Source organism: Psammomys obesus, unplaced genomic scaffold, assembly GCF_907164565.1.
Source record: "Psammomys obesus unplaced genomic scaffold, mPsaObe1.curated_primary_1811, whole genome shotgun sequence".
NCBI classification, from domain to species: domain Eukaryota; kingdom Metazoa; phylum Chordata; class Mammalia; order Rodentia; family Muridae; genus Psammomys; species Psammomys obesus.
Genome location: NW_026594311.1, coordinates 1,212,543 through 1,231,449, shown reverse-complemented (window position 1 = coordinate 1,231,449; position 18,907 = coordinate 1,212,543). Strand labels below are relative to the sequence as shown.

At 42.1% G+C, this 18,907-nt stretch overlaps 1 protein-coding gene across 2 annotated transcripts in view; it reads right to left on the bottom strand.

Annotated features, from left to right (window-relative positions):
- The window catches only part of Tesk2 (testis associated actin remodelling kinase 2), a 98,822-nt gene that overhangs the window by 44,378 nt on the left and 35,537 nt on the right, over positions 1-18,907 (bottom strand). For both annotated transcript variants that reach the window (XM_055618441.1, XM_055618442.1), the window contains exon 3: positions 2,841-2,962. In XM_055618441.1, coding sequence (XP_055474416.1) covers positions 2,841-2,962 — 122 coding nt within the window. The remainder of the gene's footprint in view (positions 1-2,840; positions 2,963-18,907) is intronic.

The window sequence follows — 18,907 nt, the reverse complement described above, 5'->3', positions numbered from 1 at the left end:
TATATATATATATATATATATATATATATATATATATATATATATATTCATATACATACGTATATGAGAATAAATCCTAGTCAGGTTCTTAGAAAAGCCATTGTGGAATGGAAATTAGCAGGATGTGGAATAGGGTTACAGATCTGAGCACAAGACTTCCTGGCATAAACAACTCTATTCACAAGAAGCCCAAACTATCAATTCCTCCAAGTTCAACAATGTACTTCATTGTTTATTTAACTGATAACAGAACTGCTATGAAAACCCTCCGATCCTAACTATACCTATATATAAGGATATAGGTATAAACAAAATTTATATACCTACCACCTCTATGCCTTTTCCCCACTCCACTCATTTACCAATCTATCCCATTGACAGGATTGCAAGGGGTGTCACCACACCCCGCTGTTCTTTTCTTTCTAAATGGAAATCTTTGTAGAAAAAAAGTGATAAAAGGAAAACCTGTAATAAGGAGGTTAGAGCCAAGAAAAGGAAAAAAACAAAGCAAAGCCCCAACTCTCCCCAAAAGCTCAGCACACCCTCTCCTGCTGGGCATGCACAGCTCTGGCAGCAGAGGCAGGGTATGCCCAGAGGATTGGGTGCCGGCCCTCCAGCGGGTCTCACACAAACTTTCCCACACTTCCCAGATCACCAGCTCACTCATTTCCTTCCTTCCTTTCTTTCAGGGAAGGTTTCTTTTCTTTTTCTTTCTTTTTTTTTTTTTAATGTTTGCTTAATTTAACTTTGTTTTGTTTTTGAGTCAAGGTCTCACTTTGCAGCCCTGGCTATCCTGGAACTCTGTAGACCAGGCTGTCTTAGATTAAAGGTGGGATTAAAGGTGTGTATCACCTTTGACAGGCTAGGACAATCTTCTTTTAAAACCCTTAAACTAGGAGCTAAAGAGATGGCCTAGTGATTAGGAACACTGGCTGCTCTTGCAGAGAATCTGGGTTCAATTTCAAGCTCATTCTGTAAGTCCAGTTCCACAGTTTCTTCTGGCTTATGAAGGCAAAAAGACTCATACTTAGCTAGGTTGGATGTTAAAGCAGAAGGATCGGGAGTTGAAGGTCAGCTTCAGCTACATAATGAGTTCAAGGACAGTGGGCACTATATGACTATGAGAGCCTATAGAGAGAGAGGTGGAGCAGAAAGAAAATATCTACCTATCTGTTACCTACCTACCTATCTACCTATCTATCTTGGTTTGTCACGACAGGGTTTCTCTGTGTAGCCTTGGCTATCCTGGAACTTACTCTGTAGACCAGGCTGGCTTTGAACTCACAGAGATCCTCCTGCCTCTGCCTCCCAGATGCTGAGATTAAATCCACCGCCCAGCTGAAAGAAAATTTCTTCATAAGCTGCTTATGGTGACACACATCCACAACTCCAACTCTTGAGAGCCAATAGGTTTTGAGGCCAGCCGGGGCACTTCTGACATAACAAGCATCTTATACCTAACTCCTACTTTAGATATATGTTTCTCTCTGTAGCCTTGTCTGTCCTGGACTCACTTTGTAGACCACCTGCCTCCGCCTCCCTGAGTGTCGGGAGCCGCTCCCGCCACTACAAGGTGGCGCCGGTCTCCTGCTTCCTGGTTCTTCTTGCCAGCATTGCTTTGGCGGGAGCGGTTCCCGCCAAAGGCTTTGCGATCTGCGCATGTGCCACCTTATGCTAATGTAGGCTTATGTGGTCCTCCAATTAGGGATCATATGCTAATCAGGTTTTGTGTGGAGCACCAATCACAGACGAACACGTCGCCTTGACTGGCTATTTAAGCAGAGCACAACCCGGGGTCTGGGTCCTTCCTTCACCATCTGCTAAAAGAGCTGTAACAATAAAGTTGTTGCTGGACACTCCTCGGTTGCCGCGTCATCCTTATCGGCGAAGGCTGCGCGCGACACCTGAGTGCTGAGATCACAGGCCTGAGCCACCCCAGCCAGCAAGATTTTATTTTTGTATCATGTGGTGAGTATTTTGTATGTGCATACACATTTGCACCACATTTACGTCTGATACCCACAGAGGCCAGAAGAGGGTGTTGGATCCTCGGGAACTGGAGCTTACCAGTAACTGTGAACTACCATGTGGGTTCTGAGAATGAAGCCCCTTATCTTCTCCAAAGGCAACCGGTGCCCGTGACTGCTGAGCTATCTCCAGCCAGTAAAATATAACCCTAAAATTTTTTTAAATTTTTTTTTAATTTTTGTGCAAGTGTGAAGAGGGAAAAGATAGACAAGACACTTACTACATGTTAAGCATATAAAGCAATCAGTGAAAGTCTAGCTAAAAGTAGACCCCAATATTGTATTTTCTCACCTCTGCCCGGGTGTGTATAGCAAACTCAGGTATCATTCTTGGTTCAGGCACCTTTACCCACTGAGTCATCCTTCTGCCCAAACCTTTCATGTGTAAAAACAATTTTCAACAGCCAACTGTGTCTCCTAAGTGAGTACTCATGGTTTAGGGTGAATAGTTTTATGCCGTAAATTTGCTGTTTTTTTGTTTTTTTTAGTCACTGACTTAATTATAATTCCTCATAAAGCAATTAAGAAAATTAAATAACCACATAGAGTCCAGCCTTTTATGTCTAACAAATTACTAATCACAGAAGGAAACAATTATTCTAATGAGGTAGTGCTAATGTTCTAATGAGAATAAAACAACTTGAGGGGAAGTTGCTTTATTAAATATTGTTAATTACAGGAAATTAGGTTATATCGGGGAGAAAAAGACCTAAAGCCTAGCTAAACCCCAGCAAGATAGATTCCACCAGATAAACTGTAGCAAGCCTCCGAGAATACCTCCTACAGATCCTAGGAGGAAGGAAAACCCGTTACCTGAGGATGTTTGGATGGGAGAGTCTATTCATGAGCTGCATCTCTTTCAGCAGGTTTGCTCGGTTACTGCTCAGCGTGTTCATCTTGAGAGCCATCACCTGACCAGAAGCTCTGTGTCGCACCTACAGAGTTACACAGAGTGAGAGTGTCAAGGGCAGCAGCTATGTGTGACAGCAAAGTCTCCGTATATAAAACAAACATACCAGGATGTTTTAGTACCAGTTTAGATAAAATAAACATTGCATTCTGGACACCAGTGCAGAAATGTGAGTAGATGGCCAGACAAAAGAGACCTTGTCTCAAAAAACAAAATTACATTTGTCTCACTCCACTAATGAAGATGAATTTATTTCATCCAAGACCACAGTTGTTTCACACTGAACTGGCCAGAAATACAATGTTAATCATGTCTTTTATTTATTTTTGTTTTTAGGTTTTTTTGAGGGGGAGGGGAAGAGCTGGGATCCAGGCCCAGGTTGGCCCCAAACTTCCTATACAGCTAAGGATGAACTTGAACACCTGGTCCTTGTGTCTCCACCTCTAGGGCAGGGTTAGGGCAAGGGCCGTCACAGCCAGCAGGGTCTGGTTATGCATCTCCTAATGGCGTGAAACTCGCTGTACAGCTTGTCTAACAATCCTCCTGACTCAGCCTCTAAGTGCTGGGGTTATAGGCATAGTCACCACACCTGGATAATAGGGAAATTTTTTAGGCAACTTCCTTAAGGCCAACACTAGTGAGTTAGGATACTAGAAGGAAACAGTCCCTTCTGTAAATTCTTAAGTGTGGGGGGAGGGAAGAAATATGAGTAAGTCTTATGTAACAATGAGCTATAAAACTGTCTTTACAAGACACTTTATAAGGCATGGAAATGACAGGCTTTCAGCTTACACTAAGCACTATAAAAATGTATCTCTAAGGGGGAAAAATCACTGCTGGGGCATAGCTTAAGGCTGGAGGAATGACTCATCACTCAAAGAGCCCTGGGTTTGACCGAAGTGCACTGGTTGCGCGCACACATACATACATACATATATATACACACACAAAATCAATAAATATAAATTTTTAAATTTAATTTCAGAAGTGGTACCACAGGGACTGTCAATGCAAAGCTATTGTCATTCTGTGAACTTCAGGAGTATTACTTTACATCTGCTTTTGTCTGCACCCTCTAAAGGCTCAATGAAATAACAGTAACTCTAAAAGTTTAATTTATCCATCAATACAGGAAACATCACAGCTTTGCAGTGGCCACAACAAGCTGGAGAGCTACAGAAGCCATTGCCAGAAAAACAGAGGCAAAATGCTGGCGTGCGGAGCCCTCATTGAGATCCTTCTAGAGATCTGGAACCAACTCTCTTCTCGGGGCATCAATGATACTGTTGTCATGTATCTCATGACTGATGAAACAGAAGTGGCTTTACTTTCTAGATCCTGCATGGATAAGTTAAAAGAGGCCCTTTATGCAAAGATATCACTGACAGTATTTTTCCAGCACTATTTACAGAAAACATCTATTTTAGTGGGTCTCTCCATCTACTGTCATTTTCCCACTCCCATCATCGGAAAACTGTCTTGATATTTTTGCTATCATTTTTGAAACAGTCTTGCTATACAGCCTTGACAGAACCAACACTTACAATATAGCCCAGGATGGTCTCCAACTTGCAGGAAGTACTGAAATGTAAGCATGTGCACCATATCCTGGTTCACTCTGAATTTTATTTTTCCTGTTTGGTTTTTTTTTTTTTTTTTTTTTTTTTGGTGGGGGGGGACAGGGTTTCTCTGTGTAGAGGCTGTCCTGGATCTTGCTCTGTATACTAGGCTGCCTGAAACTCAGAGATCTTCCAGCCTACGACTCCTGAGTGCTGGAATTAAAAGGTGTGCACCAGCATTGCCTGACTCCCGCTGAATTTTTAACAAATGTTCAATTTTTAAAATATTTGATAATAAAACAACATGCAACAACCAGGGATAAGAAATCTGCCTTCTTCCTCCTCTCCTTTTTACTGGAACTGGATATGTAGACTAACATAGCCTTGAGTTTACAGAGATATACCTACCTCTGCCTCCTGGGTGCTGGGATTAAGAATGAAGTGGAACTGTCAGGCTTCCTTTTCTTTTTTAAAAAAAATTATTTTATGGCTGGAAAGATGGCTCAGAGGTTAAAAGCTCTGCCTACTCTTCCAGAGGTCCTGAGTTCAGTTCCCAGCACCCACATGGTGGCTCATGACCATCTGTAATGAGATCTAGTGTCCAGGCAGAACATTGTATCCATAATAAATAGACCTTTAAAAATGTATTTTAGCCTGGTAGTACACACCTTTAATCCCAGCACTCAGGGAAACAGAAGCAGGTGGATCTTTTCAAGGTGTATTTCTTGTATTTTATGTTTGAGTGTTTTGACTGCCTATACAAATGTATGTGTGTACCACATGCCTACCTGGTGCCTTAAGAGTTCAGGAGGGCCTCAGATTTCCTGAAACTGTATTCAGGGATGTGGGGCCTGGGAATTAAACCCAGGTCTTCCACACGAGCAACCAGTGCTCTTAATTGCTATGCCAACTACCAGCTCAACCCCCCACTTTTAAAAGACAGCCCTGGCTATCCTGGAGCTTGATATGTAGACCACAGTGGCCTAGACTCAAAGAGATCCCCCTTCCTCTGCCTCCCTGGAATAAGGCATATGCCACCACACTCAGCCAAGCTGGTCTTGAACCTCTGGGTTCAAGTGATCTTATTTCAAGTCTCTCAAGTGCTATATATTTTGGTGTGTTAAATCATTGTGCCTGGCTTTAACTTATTTTACATTTCTTTAGTGTATACATGTGTGTACATGCAAACAAATAAACCCACACATGTGGAAGGCAGAGGACAACTTTCACAGTCACATGCTTTTACCATGTTAGTCCAGGATTGGCAGCAAGTGCCTTTTTCTGATGAGCCATCTCCTCAGGCCTATTTACTTTTTAATTTATTCATTTTCTTGCAGTGTTAAGGATCAAAACCAGGGCTTTTGACATGTTAGACAAGGGTTTCCCTATATTGGCCTGGCTGTCCTGAAACTCCTTCTGTAGACCAGGATGGCCTCACAGAAACCTGCCTCCCTCTGCCTCCCAAGTGCTGAGACTGAAGGTGTACACCACCACTGCCCTGAATCTCTTTTACGTAAAAAAATTAAATTACTAAACAGGTTTTGTTTGGGTTTTTTGTTGTCGTTTGGTTTTTTTTGACACAAGGTTTTTCCATGTAGCCTTAGCTGTTCTGGAACTCACTCTGTAGATGAGGCCAGGCTTGAACTCACAGAGATCCACCTGCTTCTGCCTCCCTGAGTGCTGGGATCAAAGGCTAATCTATTTTAACATATATATATATATTCCCCCAAGGCTGGAAATTGAACTTGGAGCCTCATACAGCCAGGCAAACACTAAGCTATTTCCCTACCCCACATACTGGTTTCAAGGAATGCAACCACCCTGTAAACTTTGTTTCTTTCCTTCAGAGCATTTTCCAAGTTGATCAACAATTTATATAATGTGGCCACCAAAAACCACACAGCTCTTGGCAGATGAATCCCTGTGTAGCTCACCTGTGTCAGACTCCATGGATAGCTTTTATATCCGTGGTAATTTATTTAGTCTTTTCTATCAGGGCATCAGATACAAGTACAAAGTATGTTTTTCATTTTTCACTTCCTACAAAAAGTGTCATCAATGTACTTTGTCAACATTTTCTCCTTAATGAGACATTCAGAGATTAAATGACTCTTACACTCAGATAAAGCTGGAGAGAGAAAACTTTCATCTTTACTCTCCTTTATCAGTGAGATTTGTTTTGGCAAACTCCTCCCCTTCTTATCACATACACATGGACATAGTCTTCTACTGTATTTTTATTTTAATGCCACTAGCATCTCTGCTCTGTTCTTTCCTTCCCTGCATGGAGCGGGTTTTGTCCTGTTTGTTGTTTTGAGATGGAATCTCTTATAGACCAGGTTAGCTTCAAACTTGTGATGTAGTTGGGATTGGCAATGAGCTGCTGCTCCTGCCTCCAGCTCACAAGTGCCTGCAATAGAATTACACCAGGCTAGTGTCAGGTTGAGACTCACAGGAAGAGTCTTCTGCATGCTAGATCAAGTACTGAGCCTAGGCCTGTTTTTTCTTACATCTAAACAGTCTAGCATGCGTGGGGCCTTGGGTTCCATCTCAAGACTGCCTTAACAAAACAAAACAAAACAAAACAAAACAAAACAAAACAAAACAAAACAAAACAAAGCTGCAAATAGTAGCACAACCTATAATCCCGGAACTCAGGGAGGCTGGGGCAGGTGGGTCGATGTGAGTTGGAGGCCTGCCTGGTCTACAAAGCAAGTACAGGACAGCCAAGGCTACACAGAAAAACCCTGTCTGGAAAAAGCAAAAAGAAAGAAATAAAAGCTAAACAAAAAATGGAATGCTAGGGAGATGGCTCAGGAAGTAAGGCTCTTGCTGAGCAAACACTGAGGACCTGAATATGACCCTTCACATCCTTGTAAAGGACCAGATAAAGCAGCACCCTGCAATCCCAGGCAGACAGGAATGCGTGAACTCCAGAGTCATCAAGAGATGTTATACAGTGGACAGCAACTGAAGGCACCTAACACTGACCTTTGTCCCCTACACACAAGTACACACAGAAAGACAGACACACAGTGTAGCACTTAGTCTCAGGACTTAGGAGGAGGGAGCAGGAATAACTACACGGTGAGTTTGAGGTCAGCCTGAGTTACGTGAAACCCTATTTCAAACGAACAACAACAAACTGAGTTAAGGGTCAACTAGAAAAATAAAGAATACTCCAAATAAGTATACTTGTATAGACATAAGCAAAATATGAAGCAGAAAATAAACCATTCACAGAGTCCTATGAAACAACTCAAACAAACCAAAAACTAATTTAGGGAAGGAGAAATATTAGTAAAACAAAGATTTTTTAAAAATGTCAAATGACTGTGATCAAGAAAAACTCCAGGCTGGAAAGATAGCTTGGAGGTTAAGAGCACTTGTTACTCCACCAGAGGCCCTTAGTTCAACTCCCAGCAACCACACGATGATCAGCCATCTATAATGAGATCTGGTGCCCTCTTCACAGCAGATTACTGCATATATAATAAATAAATCTTAATAAAAGAAAAGAAAAAAAAGACTCCAAGCGGGGCAGTGGTAGCTCACGCCTCTTATCCCAGCACTCAGGAGGCAGAGGCAGGTAGGTGGATCTCTGAGATCAATAGTCAGCCTGGCCTACAGAGTGAATTCCAGGACAGCCAGGACTACAGAGAGAAACTGCATCTCAAAACACAGGAAGCAGGACAGAAGGATGGAGAAAAACTCCAGTTTGAGGACATCTGACTCCTTCTGACCCCAACAGGCACTAGGCATGCATGTGGTACATACACATGTGGTACATGCACATACATGTAGGCAAAACACTCATACACCTAATAAGTAAATCTAAAAAGAGAAAAACAAACAAAGAACATATAAGTAAAATATTTATTATCTTTGGTCCCTGTCTACTCTTCTCTAGTGGTTTGAAAGAGAATAAATACTGCAGAGATTCATGTAGTTGGTAGTGCTGTTTGGGAAAGTTTAGCAGGTCCATCACCATTGAGAGTTTAAACCCTCCTATCATTCGAAGTTTGCTCTCTGCTTCATGCTTGTGGTTGAAGATGTGAGCTTAGCCATGGTAGCTCAGTAACCAAGTGGGGTTTCCCTAGTAAGGGGAACAGGAACTATTTCTGACATGAACTCAACGACTGGCTCCTTTACCTCCCCCACCCCACCCCCGAGGGAAGAGCAGCCTTGCTAGGCCACAGAAGAGGACATGGCAACCAGTCCTCAAGATACCTGATAAGCTAGGGTCAGATGGAAGGGGAGGAGGTCCTCCCCTAGAGGTGGACTTGGAAAGGGGCAGAGAGGAGATAAGGAAGGGAAGGTGGGATTGGGAAGGAATGAGGGAGAGGGCTACAGCTGGGATACAAAGTAAATAACCTGACTAATATAAAAAAAAAATTAATAAAAAAAAGATGTGACCTTAGCTTTCTGATCCTGCCGCCACTCCTGCTGCCTGCTTCCACGCTTCTCAACCACGACACTCTTTCCCTCTGAACGATTGAGACGAAATCAACTCTTTTGCTGTGATAAAGACCACGACCAAAAGCAACCTGAGAAGTATCTTAGTTACTGTTCTATTGCTGTGAAGAGACACCATGACCAAGGAGACTCTCAAAACAAAGCATTTGATGAGGGGCTTTCTTGGCCCAGGATAATCATGGCACAAAGCAGACAGTAGCTGAGGCAGTAACTGAGAGCGTTACACCCGATCCACAGGCATAAAGAGAGCAGGCCTGGGCCTGGCATGGGCTTTTGAACCCTCAAAGCCCACTCCCAGTGACATGCTTCAACAAGGCCACATTTCCTAATCCTTCCCAAATAGTTTTACTAACAGGTGACACAGCATTCACATATATGAGCCCAAATGGAGACTATTCTGGTTCAAACCACCACAGGGAGGAAGGTTTACTTCAGCTTACAGTTGTAGTCCACCATGAAGGGCAATCAGAGCAGGGAATGAAAGCAGGTACTTGGAAGCATGAAACCATCATGTGGTTGCTGGGAACTGAACTCAGGACCTCTGGAACTGCTCTTAACCTCTGAGCCATCTTTCCAACCGCCTCAGACTGCTTTCTTTTCTTTGTTTTTCTTTTCCTTCCTTCCTTCCTTCCTTCCTTCCTTCCTTCCTTCCTTCCTTCCTTCCTTCCTTCCTCTTTCTTTTTTGTTTGTTTTCAATAGCATTTCCCTGTGTAACCATGGCTATTCGGGAACTCATTCTCTCACTCTGTAGACCAGACTGGCCTTGAACTCAGGGATCCACCTGCCTCTGCCTCCCAAGTACCGAGATTAAAGCTGTGTGCCCCCACAGTCTAGCCAGTCGGCTTTCTTATACAATCCAACACCACTGCTAAGCCATCTCTCCAGTGCCCCCAAAAAACCTTTTCAGAGCAAGATTTTATCCCCAATATCTATTTCAATATCTTATACATATCCTACAACTTGTGATCCTTAGCTAAATATATACCTGAATAAGCAAATAAACAACAGCAAATTATTAGAGTATTTATTGGAACAGAACCGTTAACACAGTGCTACATGATCACAGAGAGGAAGGAAGTAACTGTCCTCAGTGCCAAACAGCTCAGTTTAGGGCTGAGGGGGTATCACAGTCCCCAGCACAACAAATAATTCACTCTAGAATCAGCTTTTTGCAACTATTACAGAAATTAAGTGAATCCAGATTTTGCATACAACTTGGTGTGCTTTAGGTTCTTCTTCTAGCTGAATTAATAAAAAGGTGAAGGGTCTCGGAAGATATTTCTGCACAGCATATTCAAGCTACAGATCTGCTGCCTGAAACACTCCCTTCACCTCACTTAGTACTGAAGGTGTGGCCCAGTAGAGCATCTGCCAAACTCATTAATTAGCTAAAGCTTTCCACATCCGCTCTGGGGCAAATGTTGGATATAGTGAATAGCATCAAAGATTACAGCTGGGCTGGAGAGATGGCTCAGAGGTCAAGAACACCTCTTCCAGAGGTCCTGAGTTCAATTCCCAGCAACCACATGGTGGCTCACAACCATCTGTAGTGAGATCTGGTGCACAGGTACACATGTAGGTAGAATGCTGTATAAATAAATAAATCTCTAAAAAGAAAAGAAAAAAGAAAGACTACAGCTGCACATTGCTGTGTGTGAACCTTGAAGCCCACATTGATACAAATGGGAGAATTTGTTATATGCATCAGTTTACATACCTCAAAACACTGCTTTCCTCAGGAGAGTTCCCTCTACAAAATTCCCGTGCCTCAAAAAGGCTGTAAAACCCAATCCATACAGGAAATTTAGCAAGCAGCTGCAAGAATTTACAACTAGTCTAGTTTGGTTTCTGTTGCTGTGATAAAGACTGTGACCAAAAGCAACTTGTGAAGGGTCTTCCTGAGACTCACACATGGAGATAACCTAAGACCCCTGCACAGATGTAGCCCATGGCAGTTCAGTATCCAAGTGGGTTCCATAGTAATAGGAACAGGGACTGTCTCTGACATGAACTGATTGGCCTGCTCTTTAATTACCTCCCCCTGAGGGGGAAGCAGCATTACCAGGCCACAGAAGAAGACAATGCAGCCACTCCTGGTGAGACCTAATTGATTAGGATCAGAAGGAAGGAAAAGAAGACCTTCCCTATCAGTGGACTTGGGGAGGGGCATGCATGCAGAGGGGGAAGGGAGGGATTGGGACTGGAGGAGGGAGGGAACCACAGGCGGCATACGAAGTGAATAAAGTGTAATTAATAAAGAATTAAAAGAAAAAGCAACTTGGGAAGAAAGGGGTTTATTTCCACTTCCAGTTATAGTCCATCATGAAGGGAAGTCAGGGCAGGAGCTCAAGAAGAAACCTGGAGGAGTGCTGCTTACTGTTGCTTACTGGCTTACTCTTCCTGGCTTACTCAGCCTGCTCTCTTCTCTCCTCTCTCTCTCTCTCTCTCTCCCTCTCGTTTTGTTTTTTGGGACAAGGTTTCTCAGTGTAGTCCTGGCTATCCCGGAACTGTGTAAGCCAGGCTGCACAGAGATCCACCTGCCTCTGTCTTCCCAATATGGGATTAAGGGTGTGCACCACCACTGCCCATCCACTCAGCCTGCCTTCTTACACAACTCAGGAACACCTGCCTAGGGTGGCAGCCCCAGTGGACTGGCCCTCCCACATCAGTCATTAATCAAGAAGATGCCCCAAGGCTTTCCAAATGGCAGCAAGATCTAGGAATCTGCCTCTATGTGTAAGTGCTGGAATCAGAGACATGTACAGCTACACTCAGCTTTTCACACGAATGGGGATGCAAACTCAGGTCTCATGACCTTTAAAAACTAAGCTATCTTCCTGTAACCACCTTTTTTCCAGACATAGACTAAAGCAGCTGAGGACAGCCTTAAACTTGCTACAACGGAAAACATGACCTTGGGCCCTGATTCTTCAGCCTCTACCTCCCAAGTGCTGGGAGGCATGAACCACTATGCCTGGCTTCAAATTAACCATTTCCAACAAATAAATTTTTTGTGTGTGTAGTCAACAATTAATAAATAACCCACAAAAATGATAAGGTACATTCTTTTTACTCTTTATTCTCTTTTGAAAATCCATGTGATGTAGCTTCAGGCCTGTATTTGTTACTCACCTTGTGGCTAACACCAACTATCTAACACAAAGCAATTTCAGGAGGAAGCGTTTATTTTTGGCCAATAGTTCAAGGGTGTAGTCCATCATGACAGTAACATCATGGTGCAAGGCAGCTGGTCCCATAGCAACTGCAGTCAGAAAGTAGAAATAGATGAGTGCTCTGGCTCAGCTCGCTTTTTCCAGTCCAGGACCTCAGCCAATGAAATGGTGCTGCCCACATTTCAAAGTGAGCCCCCCCCCCCTCAGCTAAATCACTCAGGAAATACCCTCACACTCAGAGGTTTATTTCCAAGGTGATTTTAAGTCCTGTCAAGTTGACCCTAAGGACTACTCAGGACAGGCCAATAAGATGGCTCAGCAGGAAAGGCACTTAATGTCTCGTCTGACAACTTCAATTTGGTCCCTGGAACCAACCTGGTGGCTGGAAGAATGCCTGAAAGTTATCCTCTGACCTCTAAACATGTGCAATGATGTTTAAAAGAAAAAAATTAAAATTAACTGCTAGCTTACAGAAATTTATGATAGTTCTGGCAACTTCTCTAAGATTTAGGAACCTATTTCTGATGTCTACCTGTCTGTTTTGCTACTTTAAAATCTTTGTGTGGTTTGGGTGTGGTGGCACAGACATTTCAACCTAGCACTTAGGAGGCAGAGGCAGGTGGATGGATAGTATGAGTTGGAGACCAGACTGGTCTACAAGGTGAGTGTCAGGACAGCCAGGGATAGTGAGACCCTGTCTCAAAATACACACCTACACACACACACACACACACACACACCCCTTTGTATGCATATATATTCATATATTTATGCGTGTATGTGTACATGTTTGTGTGAGTATGTGCATATGAATGCCATGGCATAGAGTGAAGATCAGAGGACAACACTAGGTGTCAATCCTCTCTTTACCTCATACTTTGTTTCAGACAGCGTCTCTTCTTGGGTTCCACTGTGTAATCAGGCGAGCTGGCTTACCAGCTTGTGGGGATTTTCCTATCACCTCCTCTCATCTCATTAAAGCAGCTTACAGCCAATTGCTGAGCAGGGCAAAAAATAGGGCTGGTCCAGCCAGGTGAGGAGGGGTGAGAAAAGGAAGTAGAGGATTCAGCTACAGGAAAATCACAGAGACTAGGAGAGGAGCTGGAGCAGGAAAGCTACAAGGTGCAAGTATGAATGGGATGTAAGGTGGGAGGACACCAAATTTATTTAAAGGGTTAAGAATAGAATTAAAACTGCTCAGTTCTTGTGCTGTGAAGCTTATTATTAAACAAATATAAAAGAGTCTCAATTATTTGTGTGATAGCCGGCTTAAGAGAGAAACAAACACAGTCTTATAAAAATAACAAACAGCGCTGTGATTATACACTATTCATCTTGTTTTCTGTGGGTTCTAGGGATCCAAACTTACATATTCACACTCTAATGGCAAGTTTACCCATTGGCCACCTGCCCAGCCCTCTCTTGCTATTTCTTTTCCTTCTCCCCATCTAATGCCCCCAAAAAGGTACTTCCAAAGGTTCCATCTTTGTTGCTTGAATTCTCTTGTCCATATTCTTAGTCTGGATACGAACTGTTCCTCCCCAGTGGTTCTGTTTGAGGGCTTACTCCTAAACTGCCACTGTTATTTTAAGGTTCTAGAAATCTTAGGTGAAACTTTCTCCACCACTTTCCCCCTTGAGGTCCTAGCTTTCCACAAACCCAGGAAAGGCAGTAAAGCAAATTATGGTACAGCGAAGACTATAGTCCTAAAGTGTTAAAACTACGAGCCAAATGAGCCTCCTCTCCTAGGTTGTTTCTCATAGACATTTGGTCACAGCAACGATGGACTTAACTGGACGGTCTTCAGCTGCTTCTCACACGCAAAAGAGTCTCATGCTCATGAGAAACACCAGAAACAACACTGTTTTTAATGAAGAATGACAGTGGGGTTTTCTACACTTGTTCCTCAATTTTGAGAGGGAAAGAGAGGGAGAGTTAGAGAACAAGTAATTCTCTGGCTTCTTGAGGCAGTTCAATTCTGAGATGGGTGGTTTGATGCGAGGAGGCAGACAAGCTAAGACACACAAGGATATTCTGGGATTTGGAGATGTTTCTCATCATTCTTTATTTTGTTCCTCAAATGGCCATGCACATCAGAAAATAACTTCAGAAAAGTGGTATGTCTGAAATGCCTCGTAGGCAAGACCTTCTAAATAGGACCCCACTCAAGAAATAAGACCAATAATAGACAGATAGGACCACATGAAATTTAAAGCTTCAGCGGGGCACAGTGGCACATACCTGTAATTCTAGCACTCTGGGAGACAGATGCAGGTGGATTTCTGTGAGTTCGAGGCCAGCTGGTCTACAAAGAGAGTCCAGGACAGCCAAGGCTACACAGAGAAACCCTGTCTTAAAAAAAAAAAAAAAAGAAAGAAAGAAAGAAAAACAAAAGACTGAAGAAAACAAAAAGAATAAATGCTGATAAGACAGATATGGAGGTACACATCTTTGACCCCAGCACTTGGGAGGCAGATGGATCTCTATGAGTTCAAAGCCACCCTTGTCAATGTAGTGAGTTCTAGGACAGACAGAGCTATGTAGAGAGATATTGTCTCAAAAAAACAAAAAAAGAATAACTGCTGAAAAGAATGTGAACAAAAGAGTAAAAGAAAACCTTTATATAGTGCTAGTGGGGATATAAACCAGGCCAATCTGGGATAGATGAGTCCTGACTTAGGAGAAAAAAAAAAGGAAGGGGGTGCAGACAAGAAAAAGAAGGAAAGAAAGAAGAAAGAGGTAGCTTTGTTTTCTTTCAAAGTTCATAAGTTACAGTTTAGAAGCTTAAAAAATACTGATCCTGGGCGTGGTGACACACACCTATAATGTCAACTACTCGAGAAGCTGAAACAGGCAGGATCACTTTAGACCAAGAATTTCAGGCCAGCCTAGGCAATGTGGAGAAACCCTGCATGAACACATGCCCCTCCTGCCTTTATCTTCCAAGTGCTGGGATTTCAAGCACACATCACTATACCCACTTTATGAGGTTCTTGGGATAGAGCTCAGGCATGCTAGGCAAGCATATTACTGACCTCAGCCCAGTACTAGCATTTTGAAACCTAGTATATAAATTACTAGACAAGGCTACCAGAGAACCTAACTTAAACTCTGACTAAGGCTGTACCTTGGTTGGTAGAAGGCACTGTAGCGGGCACACAGCTGGCAGGGGTTACACACACCTATAAGCACAAATAAGACCACCACCTTCCCAGTCACAAAAATAAACATCACAGAACAGTATTTATTTACTACAATGTTTTCCTGCTTTCCTTAAGCCACAGCTGTTGAGAATGCTACAGATATAAAGTTTGCATGACAAGCTTTATGTGTGTTAAATAACAAATGCATAACCAGAAACATGAATAAATCAATATTTCAGTACCAAGCAGATGGCAAACACTGGGTTCTTTTAGCTCGTACATTTATTATTCCTTACAAGTTGGCATCTGTGTTACCAATTTAGAAAAATACAATGGGAGAAAATTAAAACTCTTTCTTCATATCCACGAAGAGAAAGAGGAAAGAAGAGGGGAGAGGTGAGGAAAAGTGAGAGAAAGTAAGGGGGAGAGAGAGAGAGAACTGTTGTCTGTTTCCTCTATCAAACCAGAAACCAGACATTTCAGAAACTGAACTGTTCCAAGTACTCAGAGAATTAAAGTAACCTTCAAAATCAAGAATGGGGGCTGGGCATGGTGGAAAAGGCCTTTAATCCCAGCACTCAAGAGGCAGAGGTAGTCAGATTTCTGTGACTACAAGGCCATATTGGTCTACATCACAAGGTCCAAGACAGCCAGAGCTACATAATATGGTCTCAAAAATCCAAAAATCCAACTAAACTAAAACGAAAATCAAAATAGGGGTATAGTGCAAATGTCTCTAATCCCAGCACTTCAAGATCAATTCCTGAAAATTCATGGAGTTCCATGACAGCCAGAACTACATGAGACACTAGTTCCAAAATAAACAAAAACAAAACAAAACAAAAAATGGTTAATCCTCTGTCTTACAACATGAAATGAATCAGTATTAACTCTAAAACAAAGTAAAAAAATATAAAGTTCTCATTCTAAAAATAGCAAAGATAAGTTAGAATTAATAAAGCAGTTGATTTCCTCCTTTTGAGAAAATAAATATATAAAAATCCTCCATTAACAACTGGGTAAGTAGTGTGTGTATGCATGTGTGTTAATTATGTGGATGTATGCACATGAAGGTCAGAGTTTCCTCAAATGTTCCTGTCCTTATTGCTTTTAGAGTTATCTTTTTTTATGAGCATAAATGTTTGGCTTACGTGTATGTACACTATATGCCTGTGGAGGCCAGAAAAAGGTGTTAGATCCTCTGGAACTGGAGTTACAGATGATTTAAGCCAACATGTACGTGCTGGGAACCAAACCAGGGTCTTCTGGAAGAGTAGTAAATATTCTTATCCATTGAGACATCTCTCCAGCCCTTCCATCTTATTTCTTTTCTTTTTTCGGCTTTTTGAGACAGGATTTCTTTTGATAGCCTTGGCTGTTCTAGAACTAGCTCTGTAGACCAGGCTGGCCCTGAACTCACAAAGTTCTGCCTCCTAAGTGCTGTGATTTAAGACATAAGCCACCACTGGGAGTCCATCTCATTTCTTTTCTTTCTTTTTCTTCCTTTTTTTTTTTTTTTTTTTTTTTTTTTGGTGGGGTGGGGAGTTTCAAGACAGGGTTTCTCTGTATAGCCTTGGCTATCCAGGACTCTCTTTGCAGACCAGGCTGGCCTTGAACTCACAGAGATCTGCCCACCTCTGCCTCCCAAGTGCTGGGATTACAGGTGTGTACCACTGCCCAGCTACATCTCATGTCTTAAGACAGAGTCTCACACTGAACCTTGGAGCTTGCCTTGGTATAGACAGGCTAGCTAGGTAATAGATCCCGAGGATCCTCCTATTTATCCCAGGAAAAACAGGTGTGGCCACCATGCCCAGCTTTCCATGTGGGTACTGGGAATCCAAACTCAGGTCTTTGTGTTTGCTCACCAGGTGTTTTACCCACTGAGCATCTTCCCATTACCAGGAATTCAAAAATCCTAGCTTCATCATGTACATGTTACAGCATACCTGGCAAGATAGCAAACATCTTCAAACCTCAGTTTCCTTCATTATTAGATGGAAATGTGGGTGCTGGAGAACTGGCTCAGTGGTTAAGCAAGTTTGAAGCTCAGCACCCGTGTCTAGCAGCTTACCACTAACTGCCTGTAACTCCAGCTCCTGAGGATATGACATACTCTTCTGGGCTCCTGAGAGTATCCACACACATGTGGCATACACTTACACAGACACACATAAAAAAATAAAATAAAATAAAATAGCTGGGCGTGATGGTGCATGCCTGTAATCCCAACACTCAGGGAGGCAGGGGCAGGCAGATTTCTGTGAGTTCCAGGCCAGCCTGGTCTACAAAGAGAGTCCAGAACAACCAGGGCTACATAAAGAAACCCTATCTCAAAAATCCAAAATAAACAAACAAATAAATGAATACTTTTTAAAAAATAGAAGTATAACTACTTACAAGACTGTTATAGATATAAAACAAGATAACGTATAAAAATTAATAGTACCTAGCACCAAAAAACTGAACAACTATTAGATGGGTATATGAAAGAATCAACAAGTAGCTCTTAAATAAGCTGTTATATACAGACATTATTTTCAGCTCTTTACATATACTACTTTAGCATATCTTCAACTCTATAAGATATGTATTATTTCTTTTGATTCTTAATTTTTTTTAAATTACCTCTCTCTCTCTCTCTCTCTCTCTCTCCCTCTTCCTCTCTCTCTCTCTCTCTCTCTCTTTCTCTCTCTCAGTGGGGAACATGCACATACCACAGCCCAAAAGACAACTTGCAGAAGTTGATTCTCTCATCATAGAACTCCTGGAGATGAAACCCGAGTTGTCAGGTTTGGTGGCAATCACCTTTACTGGCTGAGCCATCTCACTAGCCCCAAAATAAGTGCTGTTTTAATCTCCATTTTGCAGGTAAAGAAATGGAAACAGAGTCAAGAGACTTGAACAATGTTAGAATATTCATAGTGGCAGTGAGATTCAAATCCAAACAGTGAAGCTCTGGATTCTCTTTCCCCTATGTACATAAACACACATGAACATACATATGCACAAAATGGACATACACATTTCTTCTCTCATTCAACAAATATGTAATGAGTTCTCTTTAGGTGGCAGAGTTGTGCTAGATCCTGATGAAACAGAAACAAACACAGAAAAAAAAAAAAAGAAGACCTACTGATTAAGTTCGCAGTCTAAGTTATTCAGAACATCTGTGGAACCAGGTCCTCTGTAGAGGTAGACTTTTACTTTAGAGCTAAAAAGACAGCATAATACAAGTAAAGAAGCCCTATTGTTACCAATGTCTGCAGGGCATGGTGGCACACACCTGTGATCCCAGCACTCAGGGAGACCAGCCAGCCTGGCCTACAAAGAGTCCAGGACAGCCAATGTTACACAAAGAAATCCTGTCTCAAACAAAACAAAACAAAAATAAAAAGGTCTTCTCAGCTGAAGGTCATTAAGTTGCCAGTGTAACTTGTATCTGAAGTCAAATACTTTTTTTCATTGTCACTGACACCTTTTAACTTGACCTTTAAAGTTCTATAACCATCTTTACTTTATAATTAAAACTAAAATCTAACTTCCACTCAGCCACACACTATATAGCTTTTAGATCATGGGTTGACAAACTTTCTGTTTTGGGTCAGACAGTAAATAT